The following is a 16,946-nucleotide window of genomic DNA, read 5'->3' on the forward strand; positions in this document are numbered from 1 at the left end:
TTTGCTTACTTTTCAAAACATATGTAGCAACATTCATAGGATACGTACAATTTTGCAGATTAAAATTGAAATTCTGAAATTTCCAATTGCCGAAAATTTCCGGAAATTTGCCGGTTTGCCGATTTGCCGGAAATTTCAATTCAACAAAAATTCCCACAAAAAAAATTCTAGGTCATTTCCAGCCAGTGTGCAAACCACCCCTCTTGCAATAATGGAAGAGGAAAAAAATCCTAGGCCAGCACTACAACACCCACCCCTGTTCACATTAATGGCCCCCTCATAAAATAATAATATGTTTCTAATCGATTCGGGTGATCGGTTCGTAGTCGTCACCCATCCATCTCTCTTTCTCTTTCTTCTTCTTTTTCTTCTTCTCACTTCTAGTCCGCGCCGCGGCGACAAGAAGAAGAAGAAGAAACTGGCAAGAGAGAGAGAGAGCCCCACTTTACACTCTTGCTCCCTCTCCCTCTCTGTGTCCGGAGCACAAGAGCTCTCGCAGATGGGGAGCCGCAGCAGCAGCAGCGGCGACGGCGGTGGAGCAAGAACACAAAGTGCCCTCTGCCTTTTAGTCACCCTCTGTTGAGCACAACAACCACCGGGCTCCCCGTGGTCACTTTTCTGGAAATCCTCTTGAGACAGTTCTCTTGATACCATCTCCTTTCTCATTTTTCCCTCTCTTCCGGGTTTTGTTTTTACCCCACAGATTTGTTTTTTTTTGTTTTTTCTTATTGCCGAAAGTGTTCCACTTATATTCCATGCTCCTTTTTTTCTAAAAAAAATTGGTTTTGAACCAAGGAAAATTTAGATTTTTCAATCAAACTTTCAAAAAGAAAGCGGGTACAATACTCAAAGTTTAAAAGCGCATAGCCTATTTTGGGCAATGAAAAATTTTTTCCGCCTTTTTTTCTGATATAAAAAATAGATTAAATTTTTTTTTTTAAAGAAAGACATTTTGAAAGGTCGGCAAATTTTTTCTGTCAATAAATTGGGCGAATTGCCGATTTTTGGAAAATTGCCAATTTGCCGTTTACTTTTCAGATGTAGGAACATATGTAGGAACATTCACAGGAAAAATTTGCCGGTTTGCCAATTTGCCAGAAATTTCAATTCCGGCAAGTTTTTCCGATTTGTCGATTTGCCAGAAATTTTTTCCGATTTGCCAATTTGCCAGAAATTTCAATTCCGGCAATTTTTTCCAATTTTCCGATTTGCCGGAAATATTCAATTCCGACAATTTGCCAACTTGCCTGAAATTTTTAATTCCGGCAATTTTTTCCGATTTGCCGATTTGCCGGAAATTTTAAATTTCGGCAATTTTCTCCGTCTTGCCGGTTTACCGGCTGTTTTATAGTACCAAAAGTTTAAAGGCGCTTAGCCTATCCAGGGTCTTTTTTACCGGATTTCCTGATTTTTTTTAAATAAAAAAATTAATTCAAATATATTTTGGAAAATCTTGATAAAAATAGTTTGAAAAAAATTAAATTGATTTTTTTAATTTTTCGTTTTTTAAACTTCAGTTTTTGGCCAAAAAGCCTTCAAAATCATAAAGTGAATTTCGAATTTTGGGGATACAAATTCACTAATTTTTTAAAAAATATTTTGGGGCTTTGAAACAAAAATTTCAGACTTTTACCCGACTCTCATTCATTTTAATTCCTCCAATTTCTAACCGATTTCCTCCGTTTTTTTTTGATTTTTTGCTGAATTTCATACTTTTTCAATCAATTTTAATATGAAAATTCCAGGTAGGCGCGGCGGTCATCTTGCCAAGAAGATGGCGGCGTCATCGATGTCATCGTTGACGTCCTCATATCACACGACGGCAATGCCGTCCTCGAACTCTGTGGTCCCGCCGTTTGATGCTCGAAATTTGGAAATTAAGACAAAATCCATAGAGCAGACACTTATCCCGCTAGTTACTCAGGTAGGGAGTTATAAAGAATTTTTAATTTTTTTTTAATTGAAAAATGTCTTACGGGGCCTAGAAACCCCCGCAAAAAATTTTGTGAAAGTTATGACGTCACTAGTGACCTAAATTTTTTGTGACGTCACACATGACCTAAAAACTTTTACCGAACATCCTAAAAGATTCTACTTTGGCGCTGCAAAAAATGACATCACCCTTTCTTTGGGCGATTATCCATGTTCATTTCCGTCGTTTGACGGCCCATTTGGCACGATTTATTTATTTATTCGTTTATAGATCACCACACTCGTCAACTATAAAGAAAGTTACATGGCAAGTGGGAAGCCGAAATCTGAACGAGCAATGAGAGCAGCGTTGAAGGTTTGTTGGAAATTTTTTAATCTGAATCTGGAAAAAGTGAAATTTAAAAAAAAGAAGTTTTAATTGAAAATTGATCAATAAAAGTTGAGAAAACTAATTTTTCTTTTGTGTAATTTTTAGACAGAAAAATTCTGAAAATTATAAGAAGAAATTGAAGAATTTTCCCCGGAAAATGTTGAAAGATTCCTAAAAAAAATAACACAAAAATCGGAAATTCTGATCATTTCCTGGGAAAATTAAAATTTGAATTATTAACTAAACTATAGGCATTAAAAAACCTTTAAAAAATCTCTGAAATTTGTTTTAAAACAATTTCTGTGGAACATTAAAAAATCTCGAAAATTTGAAAATTGTAATTTTTTATCATAGAAACTTTTTTAAAAATATTGACCAAAATATTACGGCAAACACAAAATTTGGAGAATGCGTACTGTGCAACATATTTGACGCGCAAAATATCTCGTATCGAAAACTACAGTAATTATTTAAATGACTACTGTCGCGTTGGTGTCGATTTACGGGCTCAATTTCTAAAATAATAATAAATCAAAACTATTTATTTATCAATAGAATATATGGAATATCGCTCTCGTAATTCGGAAAGTAATTATTTTCGAAAATAGAACCCGTAAATCGACACAAGTGCTACAGTACTTATTTAAAGAACTACTGTAGTTTTCGCTACGAGATATTTTGCGCGTCAAATATGTTTCACAATACGCATTCTCAGAATTTTGTAAATGATAAGGTATCCTAATTTTATATTATAACAGTTTTCTAAACAAAATTTTTTAAATATCAATATTAGCATGGAACGGACAAACCCAGTTTGGATAGAATTTACAAATTTTTGTGGAAAATTTTAATTTTTTTAAACTTTTCCTGTTTTCAGATCGGAAGCGCCGTTGAGGCAGCAATCGAACGGTTTGTGTGTGTTGGAGAGACGATAGCCGACGAGAACGCGGATATTCAGCCGGAAATGTATGATGCGTGTACTGAAGCTCGGCTAGCTGGTAAATTTATTTTTTGATACAAAAAAGTCATTGTGAAAATCTGGGAAAACTGGTGGTTTTTGAAGAAAATTTTTAAAACTTCCAAAAAAACTGCCGATTAAAATTGAAACTCTGAAATTTCCAAAAAATTGTGCAAAACCATTTGCCGGTTTGCCGATTTGCCGGAAATTTCAATTCCGGCAATTTGCCAATTTGCCGGAAAAAAATCGTTTGCCGCCCACCCCCTTATGAGAACTACGGATTAAGATAAAATAGCTTATAGACCCCCTTCTCTCAACTGAAACAAAGAAAGGCACCTCATTTCTTCACCCCGGCGGGGTGTCATATTACATGAAACACTCAATGGGTGTGATTATTCCATCGTCATCTATGTATACACGAAGAAAAAGAGCACAAATCCATGCTCACGTATCCAATTACCAGAGCCTCTCCATTTTTTTGCAAAGTGTGTGGGACCTTGTTTAGTCCGAGAGAGCTCTTACCTTTGATCTGTGGAAAGCCAAATTTCCTGCCAGTTTCTGAGATCAAATATAAAAATCCGATATTTTTCAGGTGCTTCAATGGCCAACCTATCATGTGCATGTAACGATGATCCCAACTCGGTGGTGGATAAAGCTGTGCTCGTCCGAGCCAGCAGGCAGCTCTTGAGCAGTGTCACCAGAGTCCTGCTACTCGCGGATCGGGTGCTTGTCAAGCAGGTTTTGAGGGCCGAGGATAAGGTGAGACAGATGAAAAATGTTAATTTTTCAAAATTTCCAAAAATTATTTGAAAATTTTCTGACAAATTTCATTCTGCAAAATCGACAAAATTCCTTAAAAAATAAAGATAAAAAATCTTGAAATTAAAAAAAAAATTAAGACAAAAATCCACCAAATATTGGCAAAAAATCACTAAAGAACCACAAAAATCTACCAAAAAATAGGAAAAATTATCAATAATTGCCAAAAAATTTTTTTTTAATTTGCGGAAAAAATTGTGAAAATTCAGCGAAAATAACTAAAAATTGACGAAAATTGTATGAAAATGTACAAAATTGCTCAAAAAATTGGCCAAAATTTACCGAAAAAATGGAAAAAAAACCGAAAAAAAATTACCAAAATTTACGGAAAAAAAAACCGAAAATTGGCCAAAAAACGTCAGAAATGTACAAAAATCTACAAAAAAAGTGAAGGAAATAATTCACCAAAAATTGCCAAAAAATAGTAGGACATTTTTCAAAAATTGGCAAAAAATGCCGAAAAATTGAAAAATTAATTGTCTAGAATAGTCAAAAAGAAAGCCAAACATTGGTTAAAACGACCAAAATTTACCAAAAAAAAAAAATTTCTAACAAATGGAAAAAAAAACTTACCAAAAAATGTCGAAAAAAGTTACAAAAATTACGAAAAAAAATGACAGAAATTTACAAAAGCCTACCACCAAATTTTTCGAAGTTTTATCAAATCTTTTTTTTTTAATTACAAAAAAAATTGGCAAAGTGTTTCAGAAAAGTTACGAAATTTACCAAAAAAATGTTCGAAAAATGCTCAAACATTGTCGAAAAGCGGTCAAATAAGCCATAAAATTTCCTCAATTTCAGATAGCCTTCTCCCTATCCCGACTAGAATCCACTCGATCCTTCAACGATTTCGTCAAGGTTTTTGCAGTTTTCGGCGGGGAAATGGTCGAGTTAGCCCATCGAAGTGGAGATCGACAGCATGATTTAAAAAGTGAAAAACGAAAAGCCCAGATGTCAATTGCAAGAACTTCTCTGGAAAGGTTAACGATGCTTCTACTAACCGCATCGAAGACCTATCTGCGGCATCCCGATTGTGATTCTGCACTTCAGTGTCGAGATGGAGTGTTTTATCAGATGAAGCTATCACTTGAACTCATTGCAATTTGTGTTTGTGATGGGATTTTGACAACTGAAAAGAGCAGATATATCCAGGATGAGCCTGATATGCCAATTGATATTGCTTTACAGCTTACTGCAAACGCAGCAATTAAGCAATTAACGGTAAGTTTTTTAGGCTTTTTTTTAACTTTCTCAAAAATTGAAACCGAAATTCTTGAAGATTCTGTTACCTCTAAAAAAAACCCTCTTTAAAAAATGGAACGTAGGTGTCAAATCGGCAAATTGTCGGTTTGCCGGAAATTTTCAATTCAGGCAATTTGCCGATTTGCCGGAAATTTTCAATCCAGGCAATTCGCCAGATTGCCGGAAATTTTCAATTCCGCCAATTCGCCAATTTGCCGGAAATTTTTAGATTTGAAATTTCCAAAAAAAAAATGCAAAACGACAACTTGCCGAAAATTTTCGGTAATTGCTGCTATTTCAGGCAATTGACCAAATTTGGCAAATCGGCAAAATGTTGGTTTGCCAATTTTCCCGAATTTGTCAATCCCGGTAGTTCGCCGGTTTGCCGATTTACTGATTTGCCGGAAATTTTCATTTTCGGCAATTTACGGATTTGCCGGAAATTTTCAATTCCTGCAATTTGCCGATTTGCCGGAAATTTTCAATTCCTGCAATTTGCCGATTTGCCGGAAATTTTCAATTCCTGCAATTTGCCGAAAATTTTTAGATCTGAAATTAAAAAAAAAAGCAAAACGACAATTTGCCGAAAATTTCTGGTAATTGCCCAAATTTGGCAAGTCGGCAAATTGTTAGTTTGCCGATTTTCCGGAATTTGTCAATTCCGGTAGTTTGCCAGTTTGCCGCTTTGCCGATTTGCCGGAAATTTTCAATTCCAGCAATTTTACCGATTTGCTGGAGATTTTCAATTCCGACAAATTGCCAATTTGCCGGAAATTTTCAATTCCGGCAATTTGCCGATTTGCCGGAAATTTTCAATTCCGGCATTTTGCCGATTTGCCGGAAATTTTCAATTCCAGCAATTTGCTGATTTGCCAATTTGCCGGAAATTTTCAATTCCTGCAATTTGCCTATTTGCCGGAAAATTTTAATTCCGGCAATTTGCCGATTTGCAGGAAAATTTTAATTCCGGCAATTTGCCGATTTGCCGATTTGCCGGAAATTTACGGATTTTCCGGAAAAAATCGTATGCTCTTTTTCCAGGAAATGCTTGAAATGATCCGAATGACGGTACGAGTCGGAGCCGGGGTTCGGGAGCGGATAGTGTCGGCCCTGGATGCCCTCTGCCAGCTTACACAGGACTTCACAGACTCGGCCTACACACCTCATCATCAACGGGAACAGATTCTCGATTTCCTTGAAGAATGCAGATTCGAGATGACAAATCTGATACAGCCAGATGAGAATGAGCAATTGGCGGCCAGCGGGCTTGAGGTGACTGTGGAACGGTTGAATCGGAGGTTGAAGGATCTGAGCAAGCAACTGCAGATTGTGGCAATGGAGCAGATATCGGAAGTGCTCAGGGCGAATGAGGATCAAGTGCTGTTGTCGTCGATGAAAGCGTGTGCAGTGTCCGGGGATATTGATGGAGTTGAGAAGTATATGCACAAGTTCCGGGAGCACGCGGATCACATGCAAGAGGTAAGACGGTCGTGGACGAATTTTAAGATGACGTCATAACCCATCACTTTCCAGGTATGCCGCCTCCTGCATCATATCTCAATCACAGACGCCCTACACGTTCACACCGGGCATGTCGAGCGGAATATGAGAGCCCTCGCCCCATTGGTGGGTTTTTGTAAAGTTCTTTACTAAGTTTCAAGAATTTTTTCCAGACAATTCTCGCTGGCCGGACGCTTTGTGTGCACCCATCTTCGAGGATAGCCAGGGAGAACTTGGAGGTGTTCTGTGACACCTGGGGGCAGGCGGTGAGTTATTGGTAGAGGTTGAGATTGTGGTAGGATTGAGCGAAGACTGAAAAAACCCTACGATCAAAAGTAAGGGTTACTGTAGGGGTACTGTAGATTCTTAAGGTCCTGGGGGAGTTTTTAAAAGGCATTGTAGAATTATGTTAGGATTGTATTACCGTAGGGTAACAGTAGGAAGTGCTGTAACGTAATGGTGGCCGGCAAACCGCAAAAGTGCCGGAATTGAAAATTCCGGCAATTCGGGAAACCGGCAAATTGCCGGAATTTAAATTTTCCGGCAAATCGACAAACCGGCAAATTGTCGGAATTGAGAATTTCCGGCAAATCCACAAACCGGCAAATTGTCGGAATTGAGAATTTCCGGCAAATCCACAAACCGGCGAATTTCCAGAATTGAAGTTTTCGGCAAAAAGACAAATTGTCGGAATTGAAATTCCCGGCAAATCGGCAAACCGAAAAATTGCCGGAATTGAAAATTTCCGGCAAATTGGCAAACTGGCAAAGTGCCGAAATTGAAAATTTCCGACAAATCGGCAAATTGCCGATTTTCCGGAATTGAAATTTTCGGCAAACCGGCAAATTGCCGATTTTCCGAATTTGTCGACAAACAAATTTGCCGCTCTCCCCTGATACTAGCTGTAGGATTACTGTACCTTCGAATTCTGTGGGATTACTGTACTTTCTATTTCCAGGTGAATGATCTCTCGCGTGTCGCCAAAGAATCCGATGTCGCCGCAAATGGAAGAGTTGCTGCTGAAAAGCAGGCGTACATGTCGCTCCCGCGACCAGGGGTAAGTAAATCATCTTGCCGTCGATCTGTACCCAAGCATGACGCTGCTTCTTCTTCTTCATCTAACGAGCTTTTGCCAAACGGCGGTCGACACCCCAAACAGGTTGGAATAGCGCCAACTCGAGTCGTCAGTCAGACCGGGGACGAGGCGAGCAGTGATGAAGAGCAGGTGGACAAGCAGGAGATCGAGGCATTCCAGTATAGGATCAGCTTGATTATTGATGATTTGCAAAGTGATGTGGAGGGAGGAACACATGGACGATAGACTTTTTAGACTCTTTTTTGCATGACTTTCTTTTTTTCTTTCTTATTTTCTAGCTTCTCTTCTAAATACTTATAATTATTTTCTACTTAACTTCCTTTTGTTGTGTTTGTGATGACGTGGTGCTTTCAAATAAACGTTGTGATGTTTTTTTTTTATGCTCGCCGAGCTCAAGCTATGTTTCAGAAGCACGGAACAACACAGAAGCCGTCAAAGCCGATTACATTGGATGTGGAGGTAAGTAACTTGATGTACTAGTTGGCCAAGTAGCAACCAGTGGTGTGCAGCAAATTTGCCGAATTTGCCGTTTTCCGAGCTCGGCAAATCCTAGAGGCAACAACCCTTTTTGACATTTTTTTGAGGATGGAAGAGTTTTCAATTGAAATTCTAGGCCAGGGTGTAATTAGAGAAGGTTCTCACTTTCATTTGATATGAGAAATGTCCCGTTTTCTAGAAAATGGAAGAACTTTTCAGAAACCTAGGCCGCACTGCAAATTGAGATGCGGTGGAAGAGTTTTCCGAAATTCTATTCTAGGCCATGTAAAAATCTGAGGGAAGAATGTCGACACTATCTCTTTTTCTTGAGATGGAAGAGTTGTCCATAATTCTAGGCCATGTAGCGATTTGAGGGGAAGCAGTGGAAGAGGTTTCCGCATTTCTAAGCCACTTAGCTGTTTGTGCGGAGGGAGTCGACACCCCTTTCTTTTTAAAAAATTAAAATGGAAGAGTTTTTAAAGTTCTAGGCCCCCAATGGAAAAATACGTCTTTTTTTAAGATCACATATTCTAGGCCACACTTTGCCACCCGCGGACTAGTTTTTTCATTTTTCTTCCGCTGGAATGCCGGAACAGATCAATTTTTTCGTTTCCAGGACCAACAAAAAATGGCGAAAGTCGGATTAGAGATGAAGCTTCTTACATCAGAAGTCGACGCGGAAGCCGAAAAATGGGATGAGTATGCCGAGAATGACATAGTGAAACGGGCCAAAGCAATGTCATCGATGGCCTATAATATGTACTTATTTACACGTGGAGATGGTCCTCTGAAGACGACACACGACCTCTTCACCCAGGCGGAGTTCTTTGCCGAGCAGGCGAATCAGATGTATCGGACAGTTCGAGAGTTCTCATATGAAGTTCCGGGCTCTGCGGAAAAATCCGATTTGTCAGCGATTCTTGAGAGGATCCCACTTCACTGCCAACAGCTACAGGTTATGGTTAAGAGTCCGACCGTCGGAAAAACTGCGACTTTCGGGAAAGTGGATTCGGTGATTCAGGAGACCAAGAATTTGATGAACGAAATCGCGAAGCTGGTCACTGCGTCGTTTGTGTGTGCCACGAAGGTGAGGAAAAGCGCTCTGTCGAGAATTATTAAATGAGGGAGAGAAGGTGGAAATGCGCTCTACCGCAATTTTTTTTTGGAAAATCGATCTAAAAAATCTCAGAAAAAGTGTATCGGAGTCTCACCCGAAAGTCAAATTTTAAAAACTTTTTTTCGACTTCTTAAAATTTCAACAAATTTTCCACCAATTTAAAAAATCGGTAACCCTCCCTGCGGTGGCCGTGGACTAACTTTCCACTTCTCTTCCACCGCGTTAATCGGGAAGCCGTTACCCCCATTTCTCAAAAAATAATAGAAAACCAGTTCAGATGTTCCAGGACTCTCAGCAAGGGTAAGTTTGTCCCTAGCGAGTCATTTGAGTAGAGACATGTCCCTTTAAATTCCCTCGGTTTTTCTCAAACTACTGCTTTTTCAGTATTCTCCCTGAATTTATTGTGTTTGTTGAGAAAATTTTAGCGAAAATAATTTTTTTAAAAACTCTGTAAAAAATCAATTTATCGATTAGGTTGCAATATGTGATCGTTTTGTAATAGCTGAACTCATTTTGCACAAGCTAAAGCAGGACCTAATTTTTGTCCGTTTTTTCAGTATGAAATCGAGTTTCGCGGAGGTTCTGTCAATGGGCGGACGGGTGCCGACGGTGAAAGGACAAGTCGCGAATCGACTGTGAGTTTATTGATTTTTTTAAAAAAGGGAAAAATCGATAGAGCTGATTTTTTGAAAATTTAAGGGAACATTTTTTTGAAAAATTTTGTTGAAAATTTTTTATTGAAAAATTTCAGGGATGCGTGGCTATTGCAGTTCGGCAAATTTTTTGTTGGCGAATTCGGCAATTCGACAAATTGCCGGTTTGCCGATCTGCCGGAAATTTTCAATTCCGGCAATTTGCCGATTTGCCGGATATCAATTTGCCGGAAATTTTTAGAGGATTTTTAAAAGACAGAAACACTTGAAACTGTGCCTTTTTGATATTTTTTTCGAAATTTTTTTGTCGACAAATTCGGCAATGTGCCGGTCTGCCAATTTTCCGGAGACTTTCGATTCCGGCAATTTGTTGATTTGCCGGAAATTTCAATTCCGTCAATCTGCTTATTTGCCGTTTTGCCGGAAATTTTCAATTTCGGCAATTTGCCTATTTGCCGACTTGCCGGAAATTTTCAATTCCGGCAATTTGCCGATTTGCCGGCTTACCGGAAAAAATCAATTCTAAAAATCAATACAAAAAGCTCGAACATCAAAATATGAGAAATGCAAAACTACAGTACCCCTACGAAATTTAAAGGCTCATACGAATTTTGCTACCAGCATATTCGAAAATTTCATACAAAAAATCAATTTTACACCCAACATTTTTTGCAGGTTTGGCGCCGGACACCAAGCATCCGACGAGCCGCGCCGCCGACCTCTTCGCACCTTTCCGCCAACAACTCATCAAGCATACACATTTAGGTAAACACTTTTCATTGACTCCGCCCATAACTTGGTCATTTGCAACGAAAAATTGTAAAGTTTAGGCCAAAATGCAGCATGCTTTGGACTGAAGCCTCAAAAAATGCGCATAAGATAAAATAGCTCAAAAAAGTGAATTTGGTAAGAAACTGTTGAGTTGTTCTATAAGTTCTCGGTGTTTTGCTAAGTTTGCTTTTTGTACGCCTGTCCGCGCGGCCGAGAAAAATAAGAAAACTTGGCCACCGATTTTTTTTTGCTTCTTACTTCCTGATTTTGCGATACCAATCTCCATAAATTTGCATAGAATTGGGTAGGTAGGCACGATTTAAATAAGTAGGCGTACGATAGGCGTAAGGTAGGCAAGTATGCCGACGAAAATAAGGCAGGCAGGCATGAGGCAAAGTACGTAGGTAACCTAACAAATAATATAAATTTGTTTAGGTTGTAAGGTAAGCAAGTAAGCAGATAGGCTTAAGGCAGGTACATAGGTAGTCTAGAAAGGCATAGGCACGTAGGCACGGCACTAGGTAATCAAGTAGGCAGATAGGCTTGAGGAAGGCTAGTAGGCAGGCAGGTAAGCAGGACAGTAGGAGAAAGACAAATGGGTAGATAGGCGTAAAGCAGGTATGTAGGCAGCTCAAAAAGACATGGACACGTAAATACGAGGCAGACAAGAAGCAGGTAGGCAGGCATTGGATAGGCAAGTAGGTAGGTATAGAAACAAGCATGTGCAAGCCAGACGGAAACTTAATGAAACTACATGGAGTAGGTAGGTAGGCATTGGATAGACAAGTAGGCAGACGTGTAAGCAAGCTTGCGTGAAGTAGGCAGGTTTTTAGCAAGGTACTACTTACCTCACGCAAACTTGCTTACATGCCTGCCTACTTGTCTATCCAATGCCTACCTATTCTATTCTAGGTCTGCCTCATGCTTATACGTCTTGCCTACCTGCTAAAGTGCCTGCCTACCTACCTACTTCTTGTCTGCTTCCTGTTTACGTGCCCATGTCTTTCAGGCTACCTACGTACCTACTAGCAAGGCATAGGCACATACGCACAAGGAATGAGGTTCAGCGATCTGCGCTTCGTGGCCTCGAATAGGGGAAACTTCGGCCACCGATTTACAGGCCACTTTTCAATTTAATTTTTTGCAGTAGTACAATTGCGAGCTGACGTCATCACCGTTCCGCGGCCGCCCACAGGATCTCTCCCATTTTGTTTTTCAGAGCCCTATATTTTCTTTCATTTCTTCAGTTTTTTTGCCACGTTTCTTCCTCTCTCTCTCTCTCATCTTTCCATGTCATACCATTTGCCCAAACCTCGCGAATATTCAAAATGACTTACTTTTTAAAAATGCTGGTTTTTTATTGATTTTATTGATTTTTTTCTGTTGACTATTGTTTACAAGAAAATAGTTCGTTCTTTCTTTGTGTACTCCACGTGAACAAGAAAACTTTGCGCGTCAAATATGATGTTTCGGCTGTGGAAATGCAATAATAGGAACGTGAACCTTTGAGAAGTATAAAAATAATAATAGTTACGTAATTTTATTTGGAGGGGGGGGGGGGGGCATTTTCAATCATTTTGAATTTTTCACAAGCTAGCAAAGTAGCAAATTCGAAGATGGCGCTTGAAAGCATTGGACAGCGAAGCAAGCAATTTTATTACGGTAAGTGACGTCACTCCCCGTAAACTAGGCCACCTATGACGTCATTCAGACCATGCCGCTGGTGACACCGCAACTCAGAAGCACATTAGCCACGAGAAGAGCCAGATCAATTTGGAAATGACTGGCGAGCCAGGAGGAGGGGAGCGCCGATATTTTGAAGGGCTTGTTGGAACTAAAGAGCTTGTCATATTATCTGCACTGACCATGTGCTTGTACTTGATCAATGGAGAGTATGCACAGGTTATTGATTTTTTGCAGCCGCCATCTAGTTTTCTGTTTTCAGACAATTTGCACCGCGCTGACGTCAGTGCCGCCGGCTCTTTTTTCGTATCGAGTTTTGACAAATCAGATGACTGATAAGCAGGGATATGTGAGTTTCGAATTCCACTACGTGGTCGCGAAAAAAAAAACTCGGCCACCAACGTAATACACCGGATTTTTTCCTCCTTCGTTTGCGCGTAAAACATGGTGCATCGATGTCGGTGTACCGCACGGCCGTATCCACTTCTGGCTTTCTTCACATTTTGAAATGGAAGAGTTTGCCGAATTAGGCCATTTTGTCTCGGCCACGGTCGGGGTAGGTTTACGGCGCGTTGCGTGTCGCGTCGCGGCTCGGTTTTCATTGTGAAACTAAATGTCTTGTCCGCGTGGAGTACACGACTTCTCCACCCGTTGTCCGGTTGGCGATTGTCAGTGGAGCGCGAAAAATGCAATGAGGGAGACTGGAAGCCCGTGTACCCATATTTTTCACAGGGTTCTGGCCTGCCTCATTGAATTTTTCGCGCTCCATTGAAACTCCACACCGACAAATACATTTAGTTTTACAACTGAAACCGAGCCGCGACAAGACACGCAACGCGCCGTAAATCTACCCCAAATATGGCCGAGCTAAAATGGCCTAGTTCGGCAAAAACTCTTCCATTTCAATTTATGAGGGAAGCCAGAAATCCGTGAATAGTCCCCATATAATTTTGGTGGAAATGTTCTAAAAATCGAAAAATCCACTAAACTAAAGCTAATTTTTCCAGCACTCAATTCTGTTCTACTGGACCCTTTACGGGCTCACTGCTCTAATCGATCAATTCGCTGGAACAGCTCAAGGATACAATCTCTGCAAGTGTGGCCTCCTTGGCGTATTTTTCTTCCACGCGGTCCGCTCCAACTTGTCCGCAGTGCCCGCCACCTGGAAATTCGCGGAGAAGCTTGAAGTTCTGACGTCACTGGTTTCACAGCTGGAGACTGATGGTTTTCTGCGGAACTACGATGCGATGACACCAACGATAACCCAGTTTTCTGAGGATGACTCGCTGCAATACATATTCCCAGTGGAAGAGAATTTGGAAATGAGCACAGCGTGCAGTTTCGTGCCGTCACTTGATATGCAGAGCACCCAGAATCCGTCTCCATCTACTTTGAAAACTATGAAAATCGAGGAAAGCCGGAATTTCCAGACCATGTCGGCGATGACGTTGGCCTGCGGTGGAGCTGCAGCAGATATTGTCACCGTGCCGGCCGACCGGATCACGTTTGCCGCTGGCAAGCTGGAAGAAGTTATTCGAGTCACTAACGTCTCGCAATCGCATATTATGTTCGCTTTGAAGGTGAGGTCTCGGTTTGGCGCGTAAAATTGTATGTATTGTGGTTTTTGTGCAATTCACCGACTTCAATGCATCGGACTTTACGCACAAGTTGGTACTTTGTGATTTTCCAAACATTTTTGCTGAAAAAAAAAATTGAAAATTCGAATTTGCGTGTAAAATTAACTCGCAAATTATTACGATATTATCAAAATATATAAACTGACATGTGAAACGTGGCTTATTTTTTATTTTGTTTTTTATTTAAGCGCCTCCCATTTTTTTAAATGAGCTAATAAATAAAAATTTTAACGAAAGGCCAGGAATGGGAGGAGCTTAAATAAAAAACAAAATAAAAAATAAGCCACGTTTCACATGTCAGTTTATATATTTTGATAATACTTAACACAAAATTCTGAGAATGCTTATGGCGCAACATATTTGACGCGCAATATATCTCGTAGCGAAAACTACAGTAATTCTTTAAACGACTACTGTAGCTCTTGTGTCGATTTAACGGCTCGATTCTAGATAGAAATTTTTAGATAGCTAATTAGATATGGATTTTCGAAATATCGATAGAATATTAAAATTAAGCAAAAAAGTAAATAATTCGAAGAAACGAATTGTTTTCATTTCGAAAACGAAACCCGTATATCGACACAAGTGCTAAAGTAGTCCTTTAAAGAATTACTGTAGTTTTCGCTACAAGATATTTTGCGCGTCAACATTCTAGAAATCTAGAAATTTCTAGATTTCTAGAAAATCTAGAAATTTCTAGAAATTTCTAGACGCATTCTAGAAATTTTGTGCTCCCGTAATATACACAAATTGAATTGTATAATGTAAATTGTTTGAAAACCGATAATTTCAGACAAATGCCGACGCCTACCTCATCGCTGCTCCAACTTCTGGAGTTCTTCTGAGCGGACAAAGCATGACAATCCGTGTTGGAGTCACTGGCAACTACTTCGATGATTTTTCGGATCCTGGAGTTTCCATTGATAAGGTTATTTTATAATTCTATTGAATAAAACTTCAATTTCCGATTTCCAGCTCGCCATCGACTATGCTCTGATCCCCAGCCGTTCCTACTCCAAATTTTCCTCCGAGTTCTTCTATTCCCAGAACCGACGTCGCCTCGCAATTCGTGTGTTCTATCAATGATTTGTCTCTTTTCTCGACTTTATTTTATTTATTTTTGTATTTGTAAAAAGCTTTTATGAGTAAAATTGTGTTTAAATCATGTTTTCCTGGCATTTCTACTTCCATGGGAGATTTCGATCCCTAAAACTGAGGTTTCAAACAAGCTGCAAGTACGCTCTACCGTACGAAGCCATTTTCAAACGCGGGAAATTGTTTCAAAAATTAATTTCGGAGATTTCTTTTTCATTTTTTCTGATTTTCTCGGCCTGTTTCTTCAGTTTTCTTGTAAAATTTACTGTTTAATTAATAAAAATGTACATTTTTCAGAAAATGGTTGCCCATCAGAAGGCGGATTTCAAGTCGAAATGGGCGATGGTCGTGACTGTCAATAACCTGAATGACAAGAAGCGAGCCGATTTGAGAGAATTTTCCGAGTGGTTTATCGAGACTTTGAGATTGGAAGGAGCTTTTATTGGTCACTATTTCAATTATGAGGTTATTAAGAGTTAATAATTAATTAATTATAAATGCAATAATTCCAGGCTGCACCGGTGACCATCGTCGAGACTTTGCCAGGCAATTTTGACTCATGCACTAATGCATATCAGAAGATTCACAAGGTTTTGATGGATAAATTAAATAAAATTCAATTAAATAATTCTTCAGGAGCATCCGCAGGTCGTCCTCGTCGTGCACATTCTTCCACAGTCGCAGTCGAACGAGTACGAGTGGATGAAGGTGTTGGCGTCGAGATACGGATTCGTCCGTCAGGGATTGCTCTACGATAACTGTGCCAATCGTTTCCAAAATGTGGAAACCGATCAGAATAGCGTGTTCCGGAACATGTGCCAATGGATTTATCGTAGCGGCACCGCGATTGTGAGAAATGAGGGAAAGTAAGTCGAATTACATTTTTTTATTTAGCCATTTTTTATTTAATTCCTGTGTGTTTCAGCGCGTGTGGAATTCTCCATGGAAAAGATCCGAAACCGACGTTCGACAAGGTTCTCTTCAACAGCGAAGACATCAAGGATTCCGTTTTCAAAGTTCTTCACGCCGAAGAAGAGCCGAGAGGTGCGGATCAGGAGAACATGCTGAAGATCAGTGGATATCCGGGGATGCTCAACACGTTCGGCATCGCACAACTTCTCACCCCATATCGTGTCAATGGGATCACCATCACCGGCGCCCAGTCGGCCGTCGTTGCCCTGGAGAACAAGTTTCAAGTCTATCAGGCCGTGCAGGATTTCAACGGGAAGAAGCTCGATCGCAATCACAAACTTCAAGTTAGCAGCCTCGTCGTCTCGTCGCCAGCCGTTCCACTCGAGTGGCCATCGCTCAAAAAGTCGAAGAAGCTCGTGGAGCAAGTGGGAAAGCCGATCAGACTTTCGAAAGTCTCCTCTTAAATGTGCCCCAATTTGCTTATAAGTTATTTTTTTCTGATTTCTGATGATCTTTCTTCGATATCTCGACCTTTACCGGTTTTTTTAATCAATTTGCTCATATTCCTTGATAAATAATCTCTCCATTAGCATGTGCGATTTTTTTTTCATTTTAATCTGTTAAAATCGGGGCTCGATTCTTGTTTTCGTTGGAGAGAATTGTTCTTAAAATAAGTAATTTTTT

At 39.9% G+C, this 16,946-nt stretch overlaps 3 protein-coding genes and 5 non-coding genes across 12 annotated transcripts; 5 read left to right on the forward strand and 3 right to left on the reverse strand.

Annotated features, from left to right (window-relative positions):
- The first annotated feature begins 274 nt into the window (after positions 1–274).
- Positions 275–597, forward strand: K07A3.5. The gene has a single exon (NR_049980.1). It is a non-coding gene; the product is annotated as an Unclassified non-coding RNA K07A3.5 (non-coding RNA).
- Positions 275–597, reverse strand: K07A3.4. The gene has a single exon (NR_049981.1). It is a non-coding gene; the product is annotated as an Unclassified non-coding RNA K07A3.4 (non-coding RNA).
- A 1,135-nt stretch (positions 598–1,732) lies between these two features.
- Positions 1,733–12,352, forward strand: ctn-1 (Alpha-catulin; the record flags this gene model as incomplete). 4 transcript variants are annotated; one of them, NM_001377804.1, is made up of 15 exons in its annotated part: positions 1,733–1,924; positions 2,204–2,287; positions 3,180–3,300; positions 3,853–4,019; positions 4,881–5,300; positions 6,363–6,800; positions 6,855–6,947; positions 6,995–7,087; positions 7,780–7,878; positions 8,326–8,376; positions 9,011–9,481; positions 9,789–9,811; positions 10,069–10,146; positions 10,840–10,929; positions 12,083–12,352. In NM_001377804.1, the coding sequence occupies 15 exons, from the start codon at positions 1,733–1,735 to the stop codon at positions 12,099–12,101; spliced, it is 2,439 nt and encodes an 812-aa protein (NP_001364770.1). In that variant the 3' UTR covers positions 12,102–12,352. The 4 variants fall into 4 exon arrangements, 3 of the variants coding, with proteins under 3 accessions (NP_001364770.1, NP_001379944.1, NP_740814.2); NM_001393087.1 differs by lacking the exon at positions 9,789–9,811 and adding an exon at positions 10,995–11,070 and having other exon boundaries at positions 1,744–1,924; positions 12,083–12,345; NR_131363.1 differs by lacking the exon at positions 9,789–9,811 and having other exon boundaries at positions 1,775–1,924; positions 12,083–12,267.
- Positions 9,659–9,808, reverse strand: Y23H5A.11. Its single transcript, NR_049982.1, has one exon. It is a non-coding gene; the product is annotated as an Unclassified non-coding RNA Y23H5A.11 (non-coding RNA).
- Positions 9,870–10,019, forward strand: Y23H5A.10. The gene has a single exon (NR_049983.1). It is a non-coding gene; the product is annotated as an Unclassified non-coding RNA Y23H5A.10 (non-coding RNA).
- Positions 12,353–12,520: 168 nt separating the features above from the next.
- On the forward strand, positions 12,521–15,422 carry spe-47 (Major sperm protein; the record flags this gene model as incomplete). Of its 2 annotated transcripts, NM_058609.3 has the most annotated exons (6): positions 12,521–12,597; positions 12,647–12,837; positions 12,881–12,967; positions 13,626–14,198; positions 15,049–15,183; positions 15,231–15,422. In NM_058609.3, 6 exons carry the CDS (start codon positions 12,552–12,554, stop codon positions 15,339–15,341), a joined length of 1,143 nt encoding a protein of 380 aa, NP_491010.1. The 2 variants fall into 2 exon arrangements, with proteins under 2 accessions (NP_491010.1, NP_001293287.1); NM_001306358.3 differs by lacking the exons at positions 12,521–12,597; positions 12,647–12,837; positions 12,881–12,967; positions 13,626–14,198 and having other exon boundaries at positions 15,112–15,183; positions 15,231–15,341.
- Y23H5A.9 lies at positions 15,308–15,410 on the reverse strand. The gene has a single exon (NR_049984.1). It is a non-coding gene; the product is annotated as an Unclassified non-coding RNA Y23H5A.9 (non-coding RNA).
- A 219-nt stretch (positions 15,423–15,641) lies between the features above and the next one.
- On the forward strand, positions 15,642–16,851 carry pid-3. The gene is made up of 4 exons (NM_058610.6): positions 15,642–15,815; positions 15,863–15,940; positions 15,987–16,216; positions 16,276–16,851. The coding sequence occupies exons 1-4, from the start codon at positions 15,651–15,653 to the stop codon at positions 16,724–16,726; spliced, it is 924 nt and encodes a 307-aa protein (NP_491011.1). The 5' UTR covers positions 15,642–15,650; the 3' UTR covers positions 16,727–16,851.
- The last annotated feature ends 95 nt before the right edge of the window (positions 16,852–16,946 follow it).

Source organism: Caenorhabditis elegans, chromosome I (genome assembly GCF_000002985.6).
Source record: "Caenorhabditis elegans chromosome I".
NCBI lineage: Eukaryota > Metazoa > Nematoda > Chromadorea > Rhabditida > Rhabditidae > Caenorhabditis > Caenorhabditis elegans.